The 18,806-nt window shown below is 34.5% G+C and overlaps 1 protein-coding gene across 8 annotated transcripts in view; it reads left to right on the forward strand.

Annotated features, from left to right (window-relative positions):
- SGCG (sarcoglycan gamma) overlaps positions 1-18,806 on the forward strand; it is a 109,908-nt gene that overhangs the window by 42,577 nt on the left and 48,525 nt on the right. For 4 of the 8 annotated variants that reach the window (XM_050333176.1, XM_050333177.1, XM_050333178.1 and 1 more), the window contains one exon: positions 10,350-10,547. In XM_050333176.1, coding sequence (XP_050189133.1) covers positions 10,353-10,547 — 195 coding nt within the window. In that variant the 5' untranslated portion in view covers positions 10,350-10,352. The remainder of the gene's footprint in view (positions 1-10,349; positions 10,548-18,806) is intronic. The other 4 variants (XM_050333179.1, XM_050333181.1, XM_050333182.1 and 1 more) reach the window with 1 other exon arrangement.

Consider the following 18,806-nt stretch of genomic DNA (forward strand, 5'->3'; position numbering starts at 1 on the left):
ATAAGGAAAGGGAAAGATCTTTCTCCGTCATACAATCAGCTGGATGCTTCTGCTGCCCCCAATGGATTCACTTCCCTTAAGGCTATAGCAACCCTCTCCTGATGTACCTAATTTAATGCTTTTCTCTTTAAATTAGCAATGATGCTCTTGCCCAGCTTGATCAGATGGATCCCATCTCTTCTCAGTAGTTCTCAATCCTTAAAAACGCTCCTGTGGTTTTAAAAGCGAAAACCCTGCCTGTGACACCAGTTAAGTATTGGCTATTAAGATGCAGGATATGTCCACTCCTTTAACAATTCCTTTTCTCTTTCCCTGGAAGGATTGAGGGGAAAACCAGCCGGTCCTTAAACCCTTTACCACTCTCTCAGATCTCTAATCACTCTTCATTTGCTGAGCAATAAAAGCACTATTGCTGGCCCTCTAATGAGCAGCAAGGGCTTGGTAAGTCTCAGAAGTCTCTGCAATATCCTATATCTGATCACAGAACATCCAAGACATCAGAGTCAGCAGATGGGTGCTGCTGTCTCTTGATAAAGGAACTCTCCAGTGATCTTCACCTACCAGTAGACTATGCAGGTTGCATGTTTTTGGCTTTGCTGAAGGGTGGTTCAAGACTGAGTGATCGGAAGTGAAAATGGAAGATCAGATTCAGGCTAGGTAGATGTAGAGTTTTGTACATGCAGGAAAAAAAGCCTTCAAATGCAAAGTGATCGTATCTGAACTATTTACAACTTAATGGTGAGATCCTGGAGTTATGATGGATTGTGCATGGACAACACCAGTTCAGTGCCCACTAGTTGTCGTACAATGAAACATTCAGAATTCATGGGGAAGCAGTAGAGTTCAACTCCATAATTTAATCTGGTTTTTGAGTCCTGTGTGCTGTTTTTGTTCCTCCCCCATATCTGAACTGACTAGGTTAAGAGGAAGGCAGTAACTGCAACAGAATGAATAACTCTGCTTTCACGCAAGCTGGACAACACAACCTAGGAAAAAAATTACCAGGATCAGAGAGAAAACAGTATGATGGAGATCTGTAAGAAAGCTTCCATTATTTCATCACTATCATCTTTTAGTCAACATCAAAGAGAGGCTATTCAGCTAAATGATCTGCTCCAGTATAGTTCCTATTATGGTTTCAAACTCACATATAAGAGAATAAACATAAAAAATGTACTTTGATTATTTGTGTAGGTCAATTTGTTGTTATCAAGTGGGATCTAGTAGGATAGATATATCTAGTAGATATCCTACTAGATATATATAGAACTATCTATATAGACAGATCTAGTAAGATATAGTTACACAAAGCAACTGAAACAAAATTTAAAAATAATTCTGACTACATCAGTCATTATGTTTTCTATTATTATTGAATATTGGATCTTGTTATTTATCAAATGTTTCAGTCTTTTGAAAAATATGGTTTTCTATGTGGTTTTTTTAAATGTTTTAAAATAAAATCTTTTTGTAAAAGCTATGTCAAATTTTACTCTGTAAATTGTTGCTGTCTATTGGTATTTCACTCTATTTGAATTTTCTTTTTTTTGAAAAGTTAAAGTGACAGAATTCAACTTACTGTTGTTCACCTAAGAGTTTCCACTCCCCATCTTTTGACTTTGCAGTCAAATATGACTATGATTAAATAAAGGCATAGAGGTTTTCAGGGTAATGAAGTTTTTTTCAATTTTAGTAGAAGTTTCTTATGAGATCATGCCCTCATTAAAGGAAAACTCTGTTCTAGTACATTCTGTTGGCATATGAATAGTATCTACTGGGTCAGAACACACAATTCAAGCTAGCTAGTACTGATGTGTGTTATATTTGGCTCAGGAAATTTATATAAAGAACTTAGAGCATAAGTAACAAGATTACTGCACTGATGTCAATACTTGAAGAATAAAACGTACAAATCTGTATAGAACTATCACTCCTTCTGTTTATAGTAAAACTTATTCATTAAGGTTTCACTGTTTCTTTGCTGTTTTTAAAGGATTTTTAGAAACAAATGAAAACAATAGCAAGCATACACAGGTCCACTACCCTAGTCCCTCTTTATTCCCTTTTGTACCCTGTTGCTAATTTCAGTTTCATCTTTGCTGCTGCCTAAAGTGATGAACATAAACTGGGCTTTGAGTTTGCTCTTTCTCAGCAGTCCTCCTAGATGAAACAGCTACCTTCCAACACAAATTCCAGATTCTTTTCAGAGTATTATTACTGTATTCATAAAAGATGTCCTATCTGTTCCAATAATATGTTTGACCTGCTTCATGATGAGATGTAGTGAGGACCTGCCCCTCATGTCTTGTGGCCATTTGTAACATCTAAGAATTCCTGTATTGGATCACTCAATGAATAGAATCTTTTCCCATAAGGTTAGGCTTCCAAAGGTGTTGTGGACATCTTCCTATTCCATTGTAATGCAATATGAAACAGTTTTTCTTAAAGAAAAAAGGCAGTGTCTTAAAAATAGTTATTTTCTGCAGTTGTGCCACAAGTACTGTAATTTTCTGGACTTGCCAACGATATTGTAAATCCAAGTGAAAGAGTTTTTCTTTGGAGGACAGTATAGGGTTTAATGTATAATTGAGAATTCAGGAATTGTTCCATACAGCTGTCCTGGAAACGAACAGTAGACTCACATGTCCTTACTTTTTCTCTGGCACTTCCTACCAGGTCTGATTGTTTTGCTTTTGAAGGTACAGCAGCTTGGGGTGTAAAAATGTGGTATTAAGAGTAAAACTTTGAATTTCATTAAATGTCTGAAATGTCAATTTTTTTGCTAGGCTTTGGTTTTATTTTGTAACTTCCATGTCAAAATATATTGTTTATTGATTAAAAAGGGTATTTATTATTGTGGGACTTTTTGTAGGAGTGCATGATGTATTGTTTATGATTCGTGAATAAATTTGAGGTTTTAATTATAGAGAACAGGCTTATTAGCACTACCAACAAAGATAATTTTTTTAACAGTGTCATTTTCTGCATTCCTCTTTCATTCTTATTTCTCCTCATTCTTATTTCTGCTTATACATGAGAAAAAGTAATGTAAAAGAAATGGATAATCATCCCTCTATAATTCATTCTAATATTTGAAAGATACTGCTGAGGTGCAGAACTGTTACAATTTTTATAAACTAAAGTAATTATATATATGTGAATTACTATATTTAACTTTCAGGCCTCAATTTGAGGATAAGGTATTCCTGAGGTACTGACTAATGGAATCCTTCACTTTATTTCAGGCATACCTTCCCAGAATAAGCAACAGGAGTTGCCTTTTCCTCTTACCCTGCTAACTGTGTCACACCATTCTCTCACCATCTTTCCTTCTTCTGCAGCAGAAATCTTAATTCTTTCCTTATGGACTTGTTCATCATTATCAGTAAGGGAGGAGAGAACATGCACCAAGTCAGGGAGTGAAGGCTGAAAATTACAGCATTGTCAGTCTCTAAGTGCTCACTTTTATCAGTATTTACATGACTTCTGAACTCACTGTTTGTAACTACTGTAGACTGGAAAACCTGAAAGCAATTCTAAGTTTGGGAGTTCACTGGAATTCACGTTTTAAGTTGAGCTATTGCTGTATGCTGAGCTAAGGAGTTTTTGAAGAAAATTTATTCCTAATAAAGTATGGTTGCACCTTTATTTCAAATAAGTAACCAATTCTCATGCCAGTTAACCCCACTTTGAACAGGGAATAGGACTAGATGATCTCCAGAGATGCCTTCCAACTTTCATGTTTTTTGATTCTGTGATTCTGTTCTGGGAAAATTGTTATATGATGAATCAGAGACTATCTCACACCACCTCATGAAGAATTGAATGCAGTAACATAGGGACACCATCGTTTCATAACAAACTCCTGTCTTCTGTCAATGTAGAGGATCAAAAATGCAGATTAAGCAGTCTCTTTCTACTTTTCTCTTTATCTTAGTTGAAAGCTTTAACTAAGACTTTAATGACTCATAATTTGAGTAATTTAATTGATACCTAGCCTAATTATAAACACTTTGTTAAATGCACAATTAAAGAAAAAGAGGGGTCTAGTGGAATAAATTTACTCTGACTTCAGTTTTGGAGAGAGAAACTTTAGAGCCAGAAGGCCCTGCAATGATTTCTGTTCTGATATTGAATGTGGTACATTATGTATCTGGTGCACTTGCAGTCCTTCAAGGAAAAAATAAATCATATTGAAGAGCAACTTCTATGGGGGAAAAATGTATTGGACTTCAGAGGGCAAAATTTATTTCACAATTAGGTTCATCAAAGCAAATTGACCACTATTGCAGTTTTGTCACCTACTCAAGGCCCCTGCTCAAAGGGGTTGGAGAATAAAAACTTCATAATTAAGAAGAGATTAATTATTTGTTGTAGGGTTAACATTTTAAAATGTCTTTGTAGTAATATACCCTGTTGCAAAACAATGAATGACAGTCAACAGGACAAGACAGTGTTCTGCACACTGAAACTATGGAAGTTCATTACACGAAAAACAGTAAATAAGAAAACACTTAAATGACGTGGGATTTCTCATACCACCAACTAGCTTATTCTCAAAATGTTAGTAAAGTACACAAAAATTAAAAATAATTTGCAAAAAAATCTGCGTAGTATTTTTGCTTGGTCTTTTGATTCTGGTAGGAGTAATTTTTTTTTTTTTCAATTTGACTAATGTTTTGGGAATATGTTAAAGAGGAAAATAAATCAAGTTGAAAGATAAAAAATAAAGTGTAAAAGCATTTTTACTGTAAATGAGATTCAAAATTAGATATTAGACAAATAATAATTTCAATATAGCATATTAAATTAATATTATTAATATAATAATATTGATATAATTGTAATTTGATTTGTTTATATAGTTTAATAATAATAATAATAATAATTATATACCCTAATCCTATGCTGTCAGTGACTACCTTTCAGCTGTTGCAGTGGCATTTATAATGTGCAAAGCTGTTAATTGTGACTATGTCATAGTTATTATGCAAATGTGCACTGCAGGGTATGCAAACAGTTAACTAGGTCATATGAATTTCTTTGCTGTTTTCCACAAATTGTGCTTCAGGGACCCAGCTCTTTTTAGCTGATGACACTAGTTTACAATTCAAACTGCAATATTCTATATAATACAAACATTTCAGCAAAGCAAGGTTGGGCAAGATGATGTACAATATGATGGAATGAGGGAGGGTTGAAAGGAATTGGAAAATTTTCATCTAGTCATGAGAGTTTGAGTTTTCCCTGCCTTTCTGTTTTTGTCTTGAAAGCTTTCCATTTGGATTCCAAAGACTTTCCGTCTTTTTCTTTGAACAATGGGATTGCTCCAACTGTGTTTCATCTGTTAGGAAAATACTCCAATTGCACCTCTTTCCTGTTGGTTAATCAGTTGACTGATTCCCCAAAGACAAAAGTGTGCATACCTGAATGCCACCGAACTGGGAAGTCTTAGTGTACTTCTGATGTTCATACTGTGTAATAATACCATTAATGAACATAATGTTCCATGAAGATACCATACGCAGATCGTAAAAGTAATTCTCACTTACCTGAGTTGACAGATTAATTTCAGTTTACAATTTGTTTATAATGGCACAAGAATTTAGTTTTAGTGTTTAAAGTGGTCTTTCTACTGATCTGTTTTAGTTTAGCTCTATCACCTCTTTTCATTGTGAATTTTCTTGCATGTGAATAAATATATTTCAGGTAAAGAGAGGCGAGTAGAAACACGAATGACTGTTCAGAAGAACATATGTAGTATGAGCACCAATAGTGCAAGTTTCTCCATGAAATCTCACCAGCTCTTCTTAATTCTGATTTGAAAAAGTTCTATTGAGTGCCAAGGTTTGTGTCTCTTTGCTGAAAATCCCAACACAGTTGGAAACAGTCCAAAGATATAAAATGCTAATAATTATTTAATTATTAATAGTATTACAGCTAGTTATTAGTATAAGCCAAATAAGCAGTTTTATATTTAAATTATGTTTTCTAATCTAGTATTTTTAGTTGCTTTATGAAAATTTGACAAAGTACTTGAGTAATACAGTTCTGAACTGTGTATTAAGGAGAATTTTATTAAAGTTCATGAAAATAACATAAAAATTTATGAACAAAAATGGTGAAAACATATTTTTATGGTTGAAATAAAATTATATTGCTTATTTAATTTAAATAGTATTCAGTCATTCCTGAAAATATGATTAACAAGCTTCTACTCAGGCCTGCTTTCCCAAGTAGGCTTATAGATAAGTTTGCAAATTTCTTTTTTCAAAACAAAGTTCTCTTAAATGAATATTTCAGAGCTGTCAGAATAGCTTTTTGAACTTGATGCCCAACCTAACCTATGTCCAACAGTAACAATATTGATGGGCAGTTTTTCAACAGACAGGTATTAATAAAAAAATCTCTTGGACCTCTAAATCATGCAAATGACACAGGCCAGTTTCTAAGTCTTGCATGGAAAAGGGTGGAATAGAGCTGAGGAAATGTACTGTCATGGCTACATATTTTTAGAGGGCAGCTTTAATAGCACAATGTAAAGAACATACAGGTCTTTTATCAGTGGCTCATATGCATTATTACAGACATGAATTTCATGCCTTATATGCAATACATACAAGTAATACCTGAACACATGAGAAATCTCACATGGTCTCAACATCTACAGTGTACTAATCCACAAGTTTTATCTATCATTTAAAGTCTTTAACAAACCTTTTGACAGCTAATTAGTGTTCAGTATCTGGTTTAAATCAACAAAGAGGCAATAAGTAATTGGATTTAAATGGATCCCAGTTAAATAGATTATGACAATTAGAAAATACTTCTAAATAGCAAACTATCATGATAGACCTCAATTCCATGAATTATGGCCAGATCTACAAAAATGCATAAGGCATATGCAAGCAAGTGACCTTAATCTTATTTGACATCTGATTGTTTGGACCCTTGAATAGGAACACAAAGAAATTCCTCTTCCAATTAAGTAGCAGACTTTTGTTTACTGTGGTACTGCTGACCTGATGCAAGCACGATGTTTTCGTGGCCCATTTGAAAGATGTAAGAATTTTCATTCTGAAACTAAATTGTCATTTTATCTTCACTGTAAGTTTTCCATACTGTTCTTACTCTTAGTCACTGTGGGCTGCTTCCTTGTAAAATAATCTAAAGATTATTTTAGTTACCAAAGCCATTGTTCATTCTGCAGATTTCTTGCTTCTTCTACTAACTTGTGTACATCCAGGTGTCTAAGTAGCCACTTCCTTCTTGGCATCTGTTTACTTTGCTCCTGCACAACCAGCTTACAGTTTCATGGTTATTCCTTTTACAAACCACATTTTTCATTGTAGTGCTAAAAATCTATTATTTTTCTTCTGAGAGTCTATCTTGAATCCTAGTAGACTTCACAAGCCAACTATGAGATCTGCCTATCTAAGGCTTTCCTTTCAGCCCAGCTTTGTAAAACATCCCAAACATATAAAATTATTTATCTCTGACTTCTCCAGACAGGTCTGAGATTATTTTCCTGTGTGATTTCGGCTCATGAACATATAAGTCAGTAATGTGGAAAGCTGATTCTCCCAAAAGAAGCAGTCCAGTGGTATCAATTCATAAAGGATTTCTGCTGTAATTACTTGTTACTGGGCCACTAATTCTCTTAAAAATCATGAAATATTATATTAAGGAGAAAAACTTAATCCTTTTCAAAGTGGTCAGTTGTCTAGGCCAGCATTGCCCATTTACTAGGACCAAAGCAATTTTTGGCAGTATTAATAATGCTCAGGAACAGCAGAACTGTTTTCTGTTAGGAAAAAATAATTCATGCAGGGAACGATGCTGTGCTGGGAGATGTCCCCTGTGGAATTTCTCAAGGGCTGAAAACAATTGCAAAACTCATAGGCTTTTTGATGAAATGTGTAATGGATTTTGACCTCACCTCATTAAACAGTAGTACATAATACATTATGTTTAAAACCCTCAACTCACAAAATAAACATTTTACAACAGGGTAAAACTGGAACAGAGAAGAACAGGAATCCTGTCTTACTTTTAAATTAGATGCTTCTGGAAATCATTCTGATTGGAATGTTTAAAACATGCAGGTACATATATATGAGAAAGTCATCCCATGCTTGCTTTCTTTCTCTTTTGATGAAGAGAAGTTAAAGCCATCTTAGGTGCAGTTCATTGCATGTCTAAAATTCACCTTTAAAATAAGTCAGACAAATAATTCCCAGCAGGGATATCTATCTCCATTGACCATGAAGGGAGACCAGGTTGACTGGCTCAGATAATCAATGCTGAACTGTGAAATGAATTCCAAAATCAGAGACCACTGTGATGAGGCCGCATAAAACTGGAAGATGTGAAAATTAATTGGCAAATTCTTTGGCAAATGGTGCTTCTACTGCAAAATTTACCTTGAAGATGTAGGAAACAGCAACACAAGGAACAGGCAAAGCAGTCTGTCTTGTGATGAGGGCTTCTGTTACTACAGAAATTTCTGTAGCTGTCAACTGTCTTGTTTTTTGTTCAACTGATACTTAACAATTATGTGTAATGAAGAAAACAGTAAGAAACTGTGTACCCTCTGTTAGGCTATATGTAATTTGTCATGGTTTAGGAAGACGTATCCTGTGATTTAGTGTTTCCATTGATACACTCCAAACCATGCACTGCTTGCTCACTCCCTCTCCCTCTTCCACTGGAGCGGGCTGGAGAGGAGAACTGGAGGTACAAAAGGTAAAGGTCATGGATTGAGATAAGAACAATGATCAACTGAGACTGGTAACAGAAAAAAATTAATTATGATATCATGTACATTATTGTACCATAATGCCTGTAGCAAAGTTACATTATGATTTAGTCTAATTTTTTAATACAAACAACAAATTAATTTTTTTTTCCCAGAAGTGCAGAAATAATGTGAATTTAGCAAAGTTACATTATGATTTGGTCTAATTTTTTAATATAAACAAACCACAAATTTTATTTTTTTTTAGTGAAAGTGCAGAAATAAGGTGACTGTTGCAGATATATATATAAAGAGATAATACATGAACTTCTGTTCAATTGTAAACTTACATTGCATTCTCAGTCTTGCTAGGAAGCTACAGGAACAAAAGGTGACATCCCTTTAAAATGAGGGTTAGAACTGAGAGCCACAAGCTTGTTACAGATACAGGATGGCTCTGCAGAAAACTTGAAAAGAGCTTCTGTAACTTTACTTAAAGTAATTCAGCAGCTGAGCAAGGATGTAATTCGATCATGTTTTGGAAGTTGTGTGAGCAGAGCATGGTGATCTCATTGATAGGAGGAAATTCAGAATTGAGAGACCTTGTATAAAACCTTTTTGAAGGCACTTTCATTTGGGGGCATTTTATTGTAGGAAAGTGGACCAGTTTTTGGATATAAGATGCCTGTGGATATACCTGGCTCATGAGAAGGGCTTGATCTTACAATACCTATTTTCTTTTTGACATCCATGATTGTGTTGGGCTTTTTTTTGCTTTCTATCAGTCTGAATTAGCAGATATTACCCACTGTTTTTCTTGATAAGCAGCTTCAGCTGCTGAGTTTTTATTCTTTTGGCTGAAACTGTAAATTTTAATGAATGGTTTGAATTATTGGTGATTTCTGTGCTGTAAAGGTGGAACTTAGTGAATATCCTCAAGTTTTAAGGAAATGCAATCCTTTAAGATTCCTTTAAATTCAAAAAATGCCTCTTTAAGAACTATAGTATAAAGTGAAGTAATGTTTTTACTGTTGATATATCTTTAAATAAAAATATCTGATGAATTGAGAACCATTTCATTTCTTTACATACATATTCTGAAGCTTAATATATATTGGCATTCTAACTGATACACAGTTAAGTCTGGCAACACAAAGAATGCATATTATTACTGAGTCAAGGATAGAGTATAGAGAAGTCTTTTGAAACCTGTGCTTCCAAGGTACTGTTATAACTTGTAACTATTTTTACAGATCTGTGAGCCGCAGATTATTACACAATCCTGTGAAATATTTTGTGCTGGAAGAATTAGAATATTATGACAAATGGGAGGAAAATGTTGCCATTCTTTATAGGAAGAAATAAATTTAAGTCTCCTGAAAACAGCAGTTGATACAGTTCATATATTGAAACATCACGTTGTGTGTACCAAAAACCAAGATGTAAGCTGAGTGGGACATGATGAAAATGCTTTCCGGGTAAAACTTCATACAAGTTTCTAATTTCTAGTAATTTGCTATTACAATTATATCTTCATATTTTCCTAAGAGTATTATAAAATATTTTCATTTAAATCAAGAAACTAAGCAGTCCTTTTTTTTCCTTTACATAGCAGATGGTACGTGAACAATACACTACAACGACACCAGGCACTAGCCTAGAGAGGCCGAAGAATGAATATGTCTACAAAATTGGAATTTATGGCTGGAGAAAACGTTGCCTCTACCTATTTGTTCTCCTCCTGCTTATCATCCTAGTTGTGAATTTTTCTTTGACAATTTGGATTCTTAAAGTGATGTGGTTTTCCCCAGTAAGTGTCTTTTTTAATTTTCCATTCTTTTCATCTTCTCTTTCTTTCCCTGCCTCACCAATTCACTTATTTTGCATGTACATCAGCTTCTCTGTATGTAATAGATGTTTCTTTTTTCTTTCTTCTCAACTGTGACTTGTACTTTGGTTGAAAGTATGTCAGAAATATCTATCTTTGAACAAATTTCCTTATATGTAATTTCTGTACCGAGAATAATTTTTGAAATACTGAGGTTGTTGATACCTTCTATTGCGATGAATTCTAACCATTCTATGAGAATGTATTTTACTACTGTCTCATAGTCTGTGCTCAGTTGATATTTTATAAATGTGTTTCTGTTTAGTTGATATTTTATAAACGTGTTTGCTGTAACTTTATCTCATAGCAAATTCCTTAGTGTTAAAATATTGCAGACAGTTTATGGTTATTTAGCTTCCTTCTCTTATTTATCAGCATCTAAAATTTAAAAATTTATTTACCCAGTTAATTACAACTCAGAAGTAATTATCACTACATCATACTTGAAGCTAAGCAGCTATATAATTCAGAAGTAAATTTCATAGCTCTCCACTGTCATATAATGTAACTTTGCATGTACTAGGTTAAAGGGTAAGTTTTAGAAGTCTGCAAGATATGACTTTAATCATGCAATAATATGCATCAGTGAATGTTGAAGCTAAGCTAATTTGTTCCTAACATGCAGTTGTGATACACAGATGATTTGAATAGACTTATTACAAGAAAAACAATAATAATATATTTCTACAGTCTGCCCTGGCTACTGAAGAGAGTAGCTAAAGTTTTCATTATCTATTGTTATTATACCTCTGTCACTAAATGAAGACCAATTCTAGGGAAATAACTAAGTTTCCGCTAAATATCAACTATAAATACATTTGTGCAAAGTACACATGTATGTCACAATCCTCAGAAAAAGTACCTGTGACACCATTATGAACATCATTGAGAATTTTTTTTACTGAGTATTGTTTCAATAACGTCTGTCAAGACAAGAATTAACTCCAAAGGTACCCAGACAATCATAGAGAAGCACTGCTAGCTGCTAAGTCTAAGAAAGAGTGTAAATGTTAACTGCATATTCAAAGTCTAGAAGTATAATTGAAACATCACAAACCTGTCCTGTGTCTAAACACCATTTGTAGAGAATTAGTGTAACAGTCATAGAAATTATCTGGTGGAATTAAGCCCTTATGCATCCAGGTTTTTTGTTCCTTTTTGAAAAAGAGAAGTATCAATATGTTGTCAGAATTAGATTTTTATGATTTGTGACTTCCAAGCTTGACAAATATTTGCTATTTAGGAAATCAGTTGATTCATATATATCCCACTTATCCAATTAAGCATTCCCATTATTGACAAGAGCTAAAAGTAATTGTGAATTATTATCCTATGTAATCATCAGTTATTTAGCAAATACCGGACTGTTGATCATGATAACGCTTCTGATATTTATTATGTGTTCTAGTATATTGTGTAGAGATTGCAGGACTTACTGTTTAATATTCATAATAGATATTGTATTTTTAGTTAATACTTTAAAAATATTTGTTCCTAGTTTTAAAAAAATACATTAAAATGTTATGCCTCTTACCAATATTCTGATAGGTAATAAGATGGTAACAACTCTTTTCTCTGTAAGATAATACAAGAAACAAGTTGCATTCTCACTACAGTTGATAAACATATTTAGAAAAAACATGGCAAACATTTTAAAAGATATTTTTATAGTACAGTTCTGGAGAGAGTTTATGCTCAAAGTAAACTTTAAACATAGCATGACTGTAGTAGGTAGTTTTATTAGGAAAAGAATTTTTCAGTATTGTGCATAAGGGTGTTGGTGCTTTAGTGATTGATCAGCCTGGTTCTATAGCACAGCCTTTTCATGACCCCACTCAAAGTTTACCAACTTGTTATTTTGACATTTAGGTTTCTTTTATAGTATGAAAATTGTTCTCTTTTTCTGTAAAGCATCCTTTAATCTTTCATTAAATAATAACTTGCAGTATACAAAAATCAGATGCTATGTCTATTCAGAGATCCAAATTAAAATAATGATGAAATTATAAACAGAGCTTCAGCAAGCTCTGGCCTAGAATTAATCTATGCACACATGTCCTGTCTGAAGCCCCAAAAACTCAGACAGTGTGATAAATACTAGCCAAGAAACTAAGCTGATAAAGGAGATCATGAACCAGACACAGATATGCTGCAACAGGAATAGATTCTGATCTCGTTGTAGGAATTTGGAAGAATGATAAAAGACAGAAAATTTTCTAAACCCCATTGTTTGAGAGGCCTTCAGCATTAAATGAAGATAAGTTGAAGAGAATTTCATTTCATTTCATAAAATCTAGACTAAAAGAGAATATATTCCTTTTCTCATACTACCCCAATTACATATTAGCATCTCCAAATTGTGCACATTGATTCAAAGGTATCAGATATGCCTCATTCTTTTTTTCCTTTTCTCTTTTGGAGTTCAGAGGGATAGAGTCTCAAGTTTTTTTGTGCAGATGAGAGAAGAAACCTGTGAATTCATTATATTCAGTTGTTTCAGAGAAAAAAGAATCAAATAATTATGCCTTGAGCTTGGTGAATAAGGTGAAACAGAGTAATTTTAAAACTAGCATTATTTTTGCATGAAAAGCAGCTTGAAAAATGGTTACGGTTTTTTTCCCCTGGACAACATATCAAATTTTGCATGTAATGGAAATTCCAGATTCCATTCTTAACATAATGAAGCTTTCTGAGAACTAAAGGGGACTGCTAGCTGTAAAAGTTTAGAAACTAAGAATCATAAGGGATTTAGGGCTGCAACAAGGCGAGGATGTCAGAAGTCCCATGGACAATTCTGAAGGGTCCAGTAAGTCTGAAAGAGGGGAACTTTAATGTCTCTTATGTCTGTTTAAAGGACAAGCATGACAGGATCGAAGCAGTGAAGATTTCTAGAGGGTGTCAGTAGTAGCTTCTGGATAGGACAGTTAAAGGTGGCACACAGAAAAGCTTGATGAAGTTTAAGGACAGTATCCTCCAAATGTAGGCAGGTTACTTGTGACGGAGCTTCAATGCAAAAAGCAATATTACAGAATATTCTGAGTTGGAAGGGAAGCACCATAGAGTTCAACTCTTGAGTGTTGAGTCTTGCCTGTACAGGGATTGACCCCACAACCTTGATGTTATTAACACCATGCCCTAAACAGCTGAGCTGATCTCAGGGTATAGAAGACTTGGAAGCAAAGACAGGCTACAAAGAAGAAATCTAGAAACATTGTCTGGGTCTGGGCCAGGCTTCCTCTCCAGGAAAACCCAAAACTCAAGCCTCAGTCAAGATTACAAAGAGCAAATGGCAACAAGGTGGTCTGCATCCATAGGTGCAGAGAGAACTGTCTGATTCCGTGGCAGTCACCTCCTGCAATGTTTGACAGGTTTTGGAGACTGGGGAAATCCTCAATAACTGGGGGAGTGCTAGTGTTACACTTGTGTTCAAAAAGGAGGCCATGGATTTACTAAGGGTGAATGATGCCTGACCAGTGTGATTACCTTCTATGGTAAAATGTCTGAAATAAGGGAGGGCACAAGATATCATTTACCCTGATTTCACCAAGGCTTTTGACTCTCTCCCAACAATATTCTTAAACCCTAGTTAGGACATTACAGTCATGAAGAGTGGACAAACAGCTAAGTATTAAAGATAAATGGCCTGAATAGTCAGTCTTGGAAGGTAGATACTAAAGTATTGTAGTCTACATGGAGGCCAGTAGTAAGCATTGCAGTTGTCCTGTCACTGGTCCTTTTCAACCACTTTATCAATTACTTGGAAGAGGTAGCAGAATGCTTGCTCACTAAGTTTGCAGGTTACACCGATCTGGGGGTACCATTCAATACTTTCAAGGCTCAGGCTGCCATTCAGAGGGGCTTAGACAGGCTGGAGATAGGCTAGTCCTAGTCCAGGATTGTCTAGTGCTCTAAAACTCAGGTGTGAAAAATGCACCTGGTCAGACGAATATCATTTCTAATGCTCTAGCAAATTTTATTCAGAAACCCCTGATTAATTCAATTATTAAATATAATAACTATTATTTAGGTTCTTCTACGTTATCATAACACCAAGAACAGTTGTGTGTCAAAAAGATTATTCCTAACTTGTCTTAGCCTCTGATGGAGAAACCTATGTTTTCCATGGATTTTAGTGGATGTCCCAGCTATCATGGTCTCCTGGAATAAGAAAGGTGATTGTGCTCTTTTATATTGATAAGGACAGCTAGTAGTGCAACTAGAGTATTCCCCAGGATAACTAGTTGCCTTTCTTCAGCGTGGAGTTTGGCACATAGCACTGGTTTTTCTCTGGCAAAAACTTTAAGCACAGTGTAAGGGAAGTAAACAGGGTTTTATAGTTTTAGATGCACTGTCAGTCAAACATGATTCGAATCTGCACTCAATCCCAAGTTCTCCTACCATCCATGTTAAACCTTCCTTGAGTTTGAGTCACTAACAAGAAGAAAGTCAAGTCTCAATACTAAGCATTAGAACCACAAGTTATCACGACAAGAATTAACTACGTATATGGAGGGCCAAGTACACAATATCCAGTCTATTAGTGCATATTCTAAGCGTGGTTTTTCCTGAGAACAGGACAGATGTTGAACCTGATCTTGTGCCTGCACTTCATTGAGACACAGAGACACAGGCAACAAGAATTGCGAGGGTCTCTGCACATTTAAGCTAGAGAGTGGACTTCACTTTTATGCACGTAAATTTCTGGCGCTGGAGTAAATAGGAAAATTGCTATAGTTAGACAAAAGGATACAGGGTTTTCCAAATAATATTCACAGGTATTTTCTTCTTGTGGCTTCCTTGTAATTAGTGAGTGCTCTACCTGTGTAGCTGTTCTCAGAAATTTTATTACAGACATAGCAGCCTTTTAATCCTTTTGGGCTCTCATGGGCAATTAACAGTGAATATAGACAAAGTATTAAAATTTTTTTAAATTATTTTCCAAGTTTTTCTATAAGGCAATAACAATTTGTTGATATTTCATTTAATAAGAATTGTTGAAAAGGAAACAAGGTATAATCTTACTACATATACATATTAGTTGGCTGATAATGATGCTGGTCTAAATCTACAAATACTACATGTATTTTGAAATAAAATAACTGCTTTTATAATCAAAAACTCGTGTAAACTACTATTTAAACACTAGACAAATTTAGGCAACAAAGACAAAGGGAATTGCTTAAGGAAATATAAAATACACAACGAGTAATGGGATTAATTAAGAAAGTAAAATTTTAATAGGTAAAACTTTCTGACAATGAGACTTACTAGACTATGTAATATCATGCTTTATTACATTGGAGATGTTCAATTGTTTGGAACATTTAAAATCAGACCAGACAGCAATGAAAATGTACAGTAAAGAACAGTTATTCAAGGCAAGAGTTCTCCTTCACTACAGAGACATATATTAGTGAACTTGTACAGCTTTTTCATGCATTTGGTGATTAACACTGGATTTTCCATGGAATTAGTTGCCATTTTGAGAATGTTGCATTATTTTAATGCTCAAATGAAATAAATTATTTAATTATTCATAAATTCTCATCCTAATTCATCATGTCAGAACATGAATATTCCATAGTTTCTACTCTAAATAATTCTGAACAGCTCTATTTTGCTATTTTTCTATTAAATTAAAAACAATTTGCCTACCGTCTTTCCCATTGTCTCTATCAGATGGCAAATATTTAACTATTTTATGCAAAGACTAATAGTTGGATGGAAAGATATTGAGACACTTACTGAGGGAAATCTGTTACTAAAGAAAGTAAGACTTCTCAGTAGTGATACCTATTTACATATATATAAAATGTATTTTATTAAAGCATTTGATTCATCTGAATTATATTATGAATCAAATTATGTGCATGTAAGAGTGTGGAAGAACACTTGTTTAAAATGTATTTTTGGAATAATTTATAATACTGATAATGAGTTATTAAAAGTCTGAGTACAATGAGATTATGGTGTACATGCAAGTTTAAGAACTTGATTTAGGAATATCCTTTTGACAACCTCTACAAATCAAAGGAAAATATTAATTCCATTTCTTCAACTAAGTTGCATAATTAGAAATGTTAAAATAATAAAATTAATTAGCCAATTTACAAAAACTTAATTCCTGAATAAATATATGTAGCAGTGGGAGTAGCAGTCTATTTTTAATAGTCTATTTTTCTAACACAGGAGATGTAATGCCAGATGTAATAGCATTTTTAGTATCTGATTATTATCCAGCTTTTAAATATTTGTGCAGTACGGAACCAAAGACAGAATATGGTCCTTCCTAAACAAGGAAATTAAGGTGGAACTGAACCTGCTTTGAGAAGAGACTTTTTCTTCTTGAGTAACACTTGTTTTAATTAATACCTTTCTTTATATAAGGAACTTTGTTATTCTGTATATCAGAATAAAGAGGACCTGAAAATATGTTGAAATTATGCATCTTAAATATTAATCCTATTTCATGACAGAAATCTTATAAAAGATAAGCAGCTATCAATTGTATGGTGAATTTGCATCATTCATAGCTGTTTTCTTACAAAATTGTTGAGTACACAGTAGCCATCTACTTTTCTAGATCATGAAATGTTATCAACCCACTTTTTAGTCTCATCTACAAAGGGTATTTACGTCTGTATCCAGCCCTAAAACTTGTGAGACAAGTTCTATACCTTGGGTGCTTGCTGTTGCTCCGATTTGACCATTGTCTTTTCTGTCAAAGATTCCACTGTCACCTAGGCAGATGAGTTGGATAACCTTCTCTGTCTGAGCCCAGCAAGTAGAGTCCTTGCGGCAGAAAATGAGATGAGGCTATTATTATACCAAGCACGTACTTAGCTCCAAAATTGATATTGTAAGTCAAACAGAGAGTTTCATCAGATTCATTACCAGTCCTGTTTTGCTGATTGCTCTTTAACAATCTCTACCCACAGTCCTATTATCTCAATGAAACAGTACACTCTTGTTTGCAAAGCAAGTTCTCTAAATAGCAATTGCTGCAAGAAGTACTGCAGTGAAAGGTGGATCTATAAAGCCATTAATTGAACTAGCTTTGGGGCACAACAGTTGATGTCTTGGTCTGAACTTGCCAAGGTCTTTCCCTGGTCTGGCCTAGAAGTAGGATGTAAATATCCTATAAGTAAGAAAAGGTATTAACTGAGTGGAAATCCTCTGCATCCTCTGTACTCTGAAGTTAATGTCATTATCAGTTCCATTCAGCCCCTACAGCATGTGAGGATTTTTAATATTTGGAAAAGTTGAATATTCAGGGAGCAGATACTGCAAATCAAACATGTTATTAACTCCTGAGACAGAAGCTACTTGATTTGAATTGAATGCGTGTTAAAGCTAATATTTGAATCAACTTTGAGAATTTTTTGTTATAACCATGCTAGCACATGTGTTGGCCTGTCTTTCCAGTATTTGGTCTCTTCCCAGAAGAAGAAAATACATATCTTCCTGTGCAGCTATTAGCTGATACATGAACCAGAAGTTTAATTTCTGTTGTCTAGAGGAGTCTGAGGACTGCATTTGAGTCTAATGCTGAGAAGGTGCCAAATGATGAAATGACATGATGTGACATATGATATGAAGAGCAATTGACTAAATATAGTGAGCCCACGTGTGTATCAGTTTCTGTGTTGGTAGAAAAATATAATTTACAGTTATTGATTAAATGTAGGTGACTAGAAATACTCATTGTAAACTGAATCAATGCCTCCCATGCCTCATGCTCATTTCTGAGGGCCACATGCCTGCAGCAGCAGACCTACATTGTCATATTGGGAGATAAATCCCAAATAAATCATCTGATGCTCTTGCAATTCCGTATGTCATAGACAGCAAGAGGCTTAGCTACCTGAGAGTAAATCACTGTGACTGCAAGAGCCCTAAAGCTACATCTGCTTGTTTTCCACTCCTAGTAGTCTAGAGTCTGTGTTTAGAGTCTGAGAGAATGATAACACATCCAAGATAGTCCTTCCATCCGGATGTTCCATAACAAAATGTGTCTTGAATTCTATAGTGGTGGCTATTTATTTCAGGTGGTTTGGAGTATGCCTATGTATGTAGTTCACTGAATAGCTGTCAAATGCCTTTTAGACTAGGATTTCTCAATCAAGGAGGATTTTGATGAGTTTTTATGAGGCTTGAATCCATTCAGAGCTTGAATTTTTT

This window comes from Myiozetetes cayanensis, unplaced genomic scaffold, assembly GCF_022539395.1.
Source record: "Myiozetetes cayanensis isolate MyiCay16 unplaced genomic scaffold, myiCay2020 scf5-8, whole genome shotgun sequence".
Classification (NCBI taxonomy): Eukaryota; Metazoa; Chordata; class Aves; order Passeriformes; family Tyrannidae; genus Myiozetetes; species Myiozetetes cayanensis.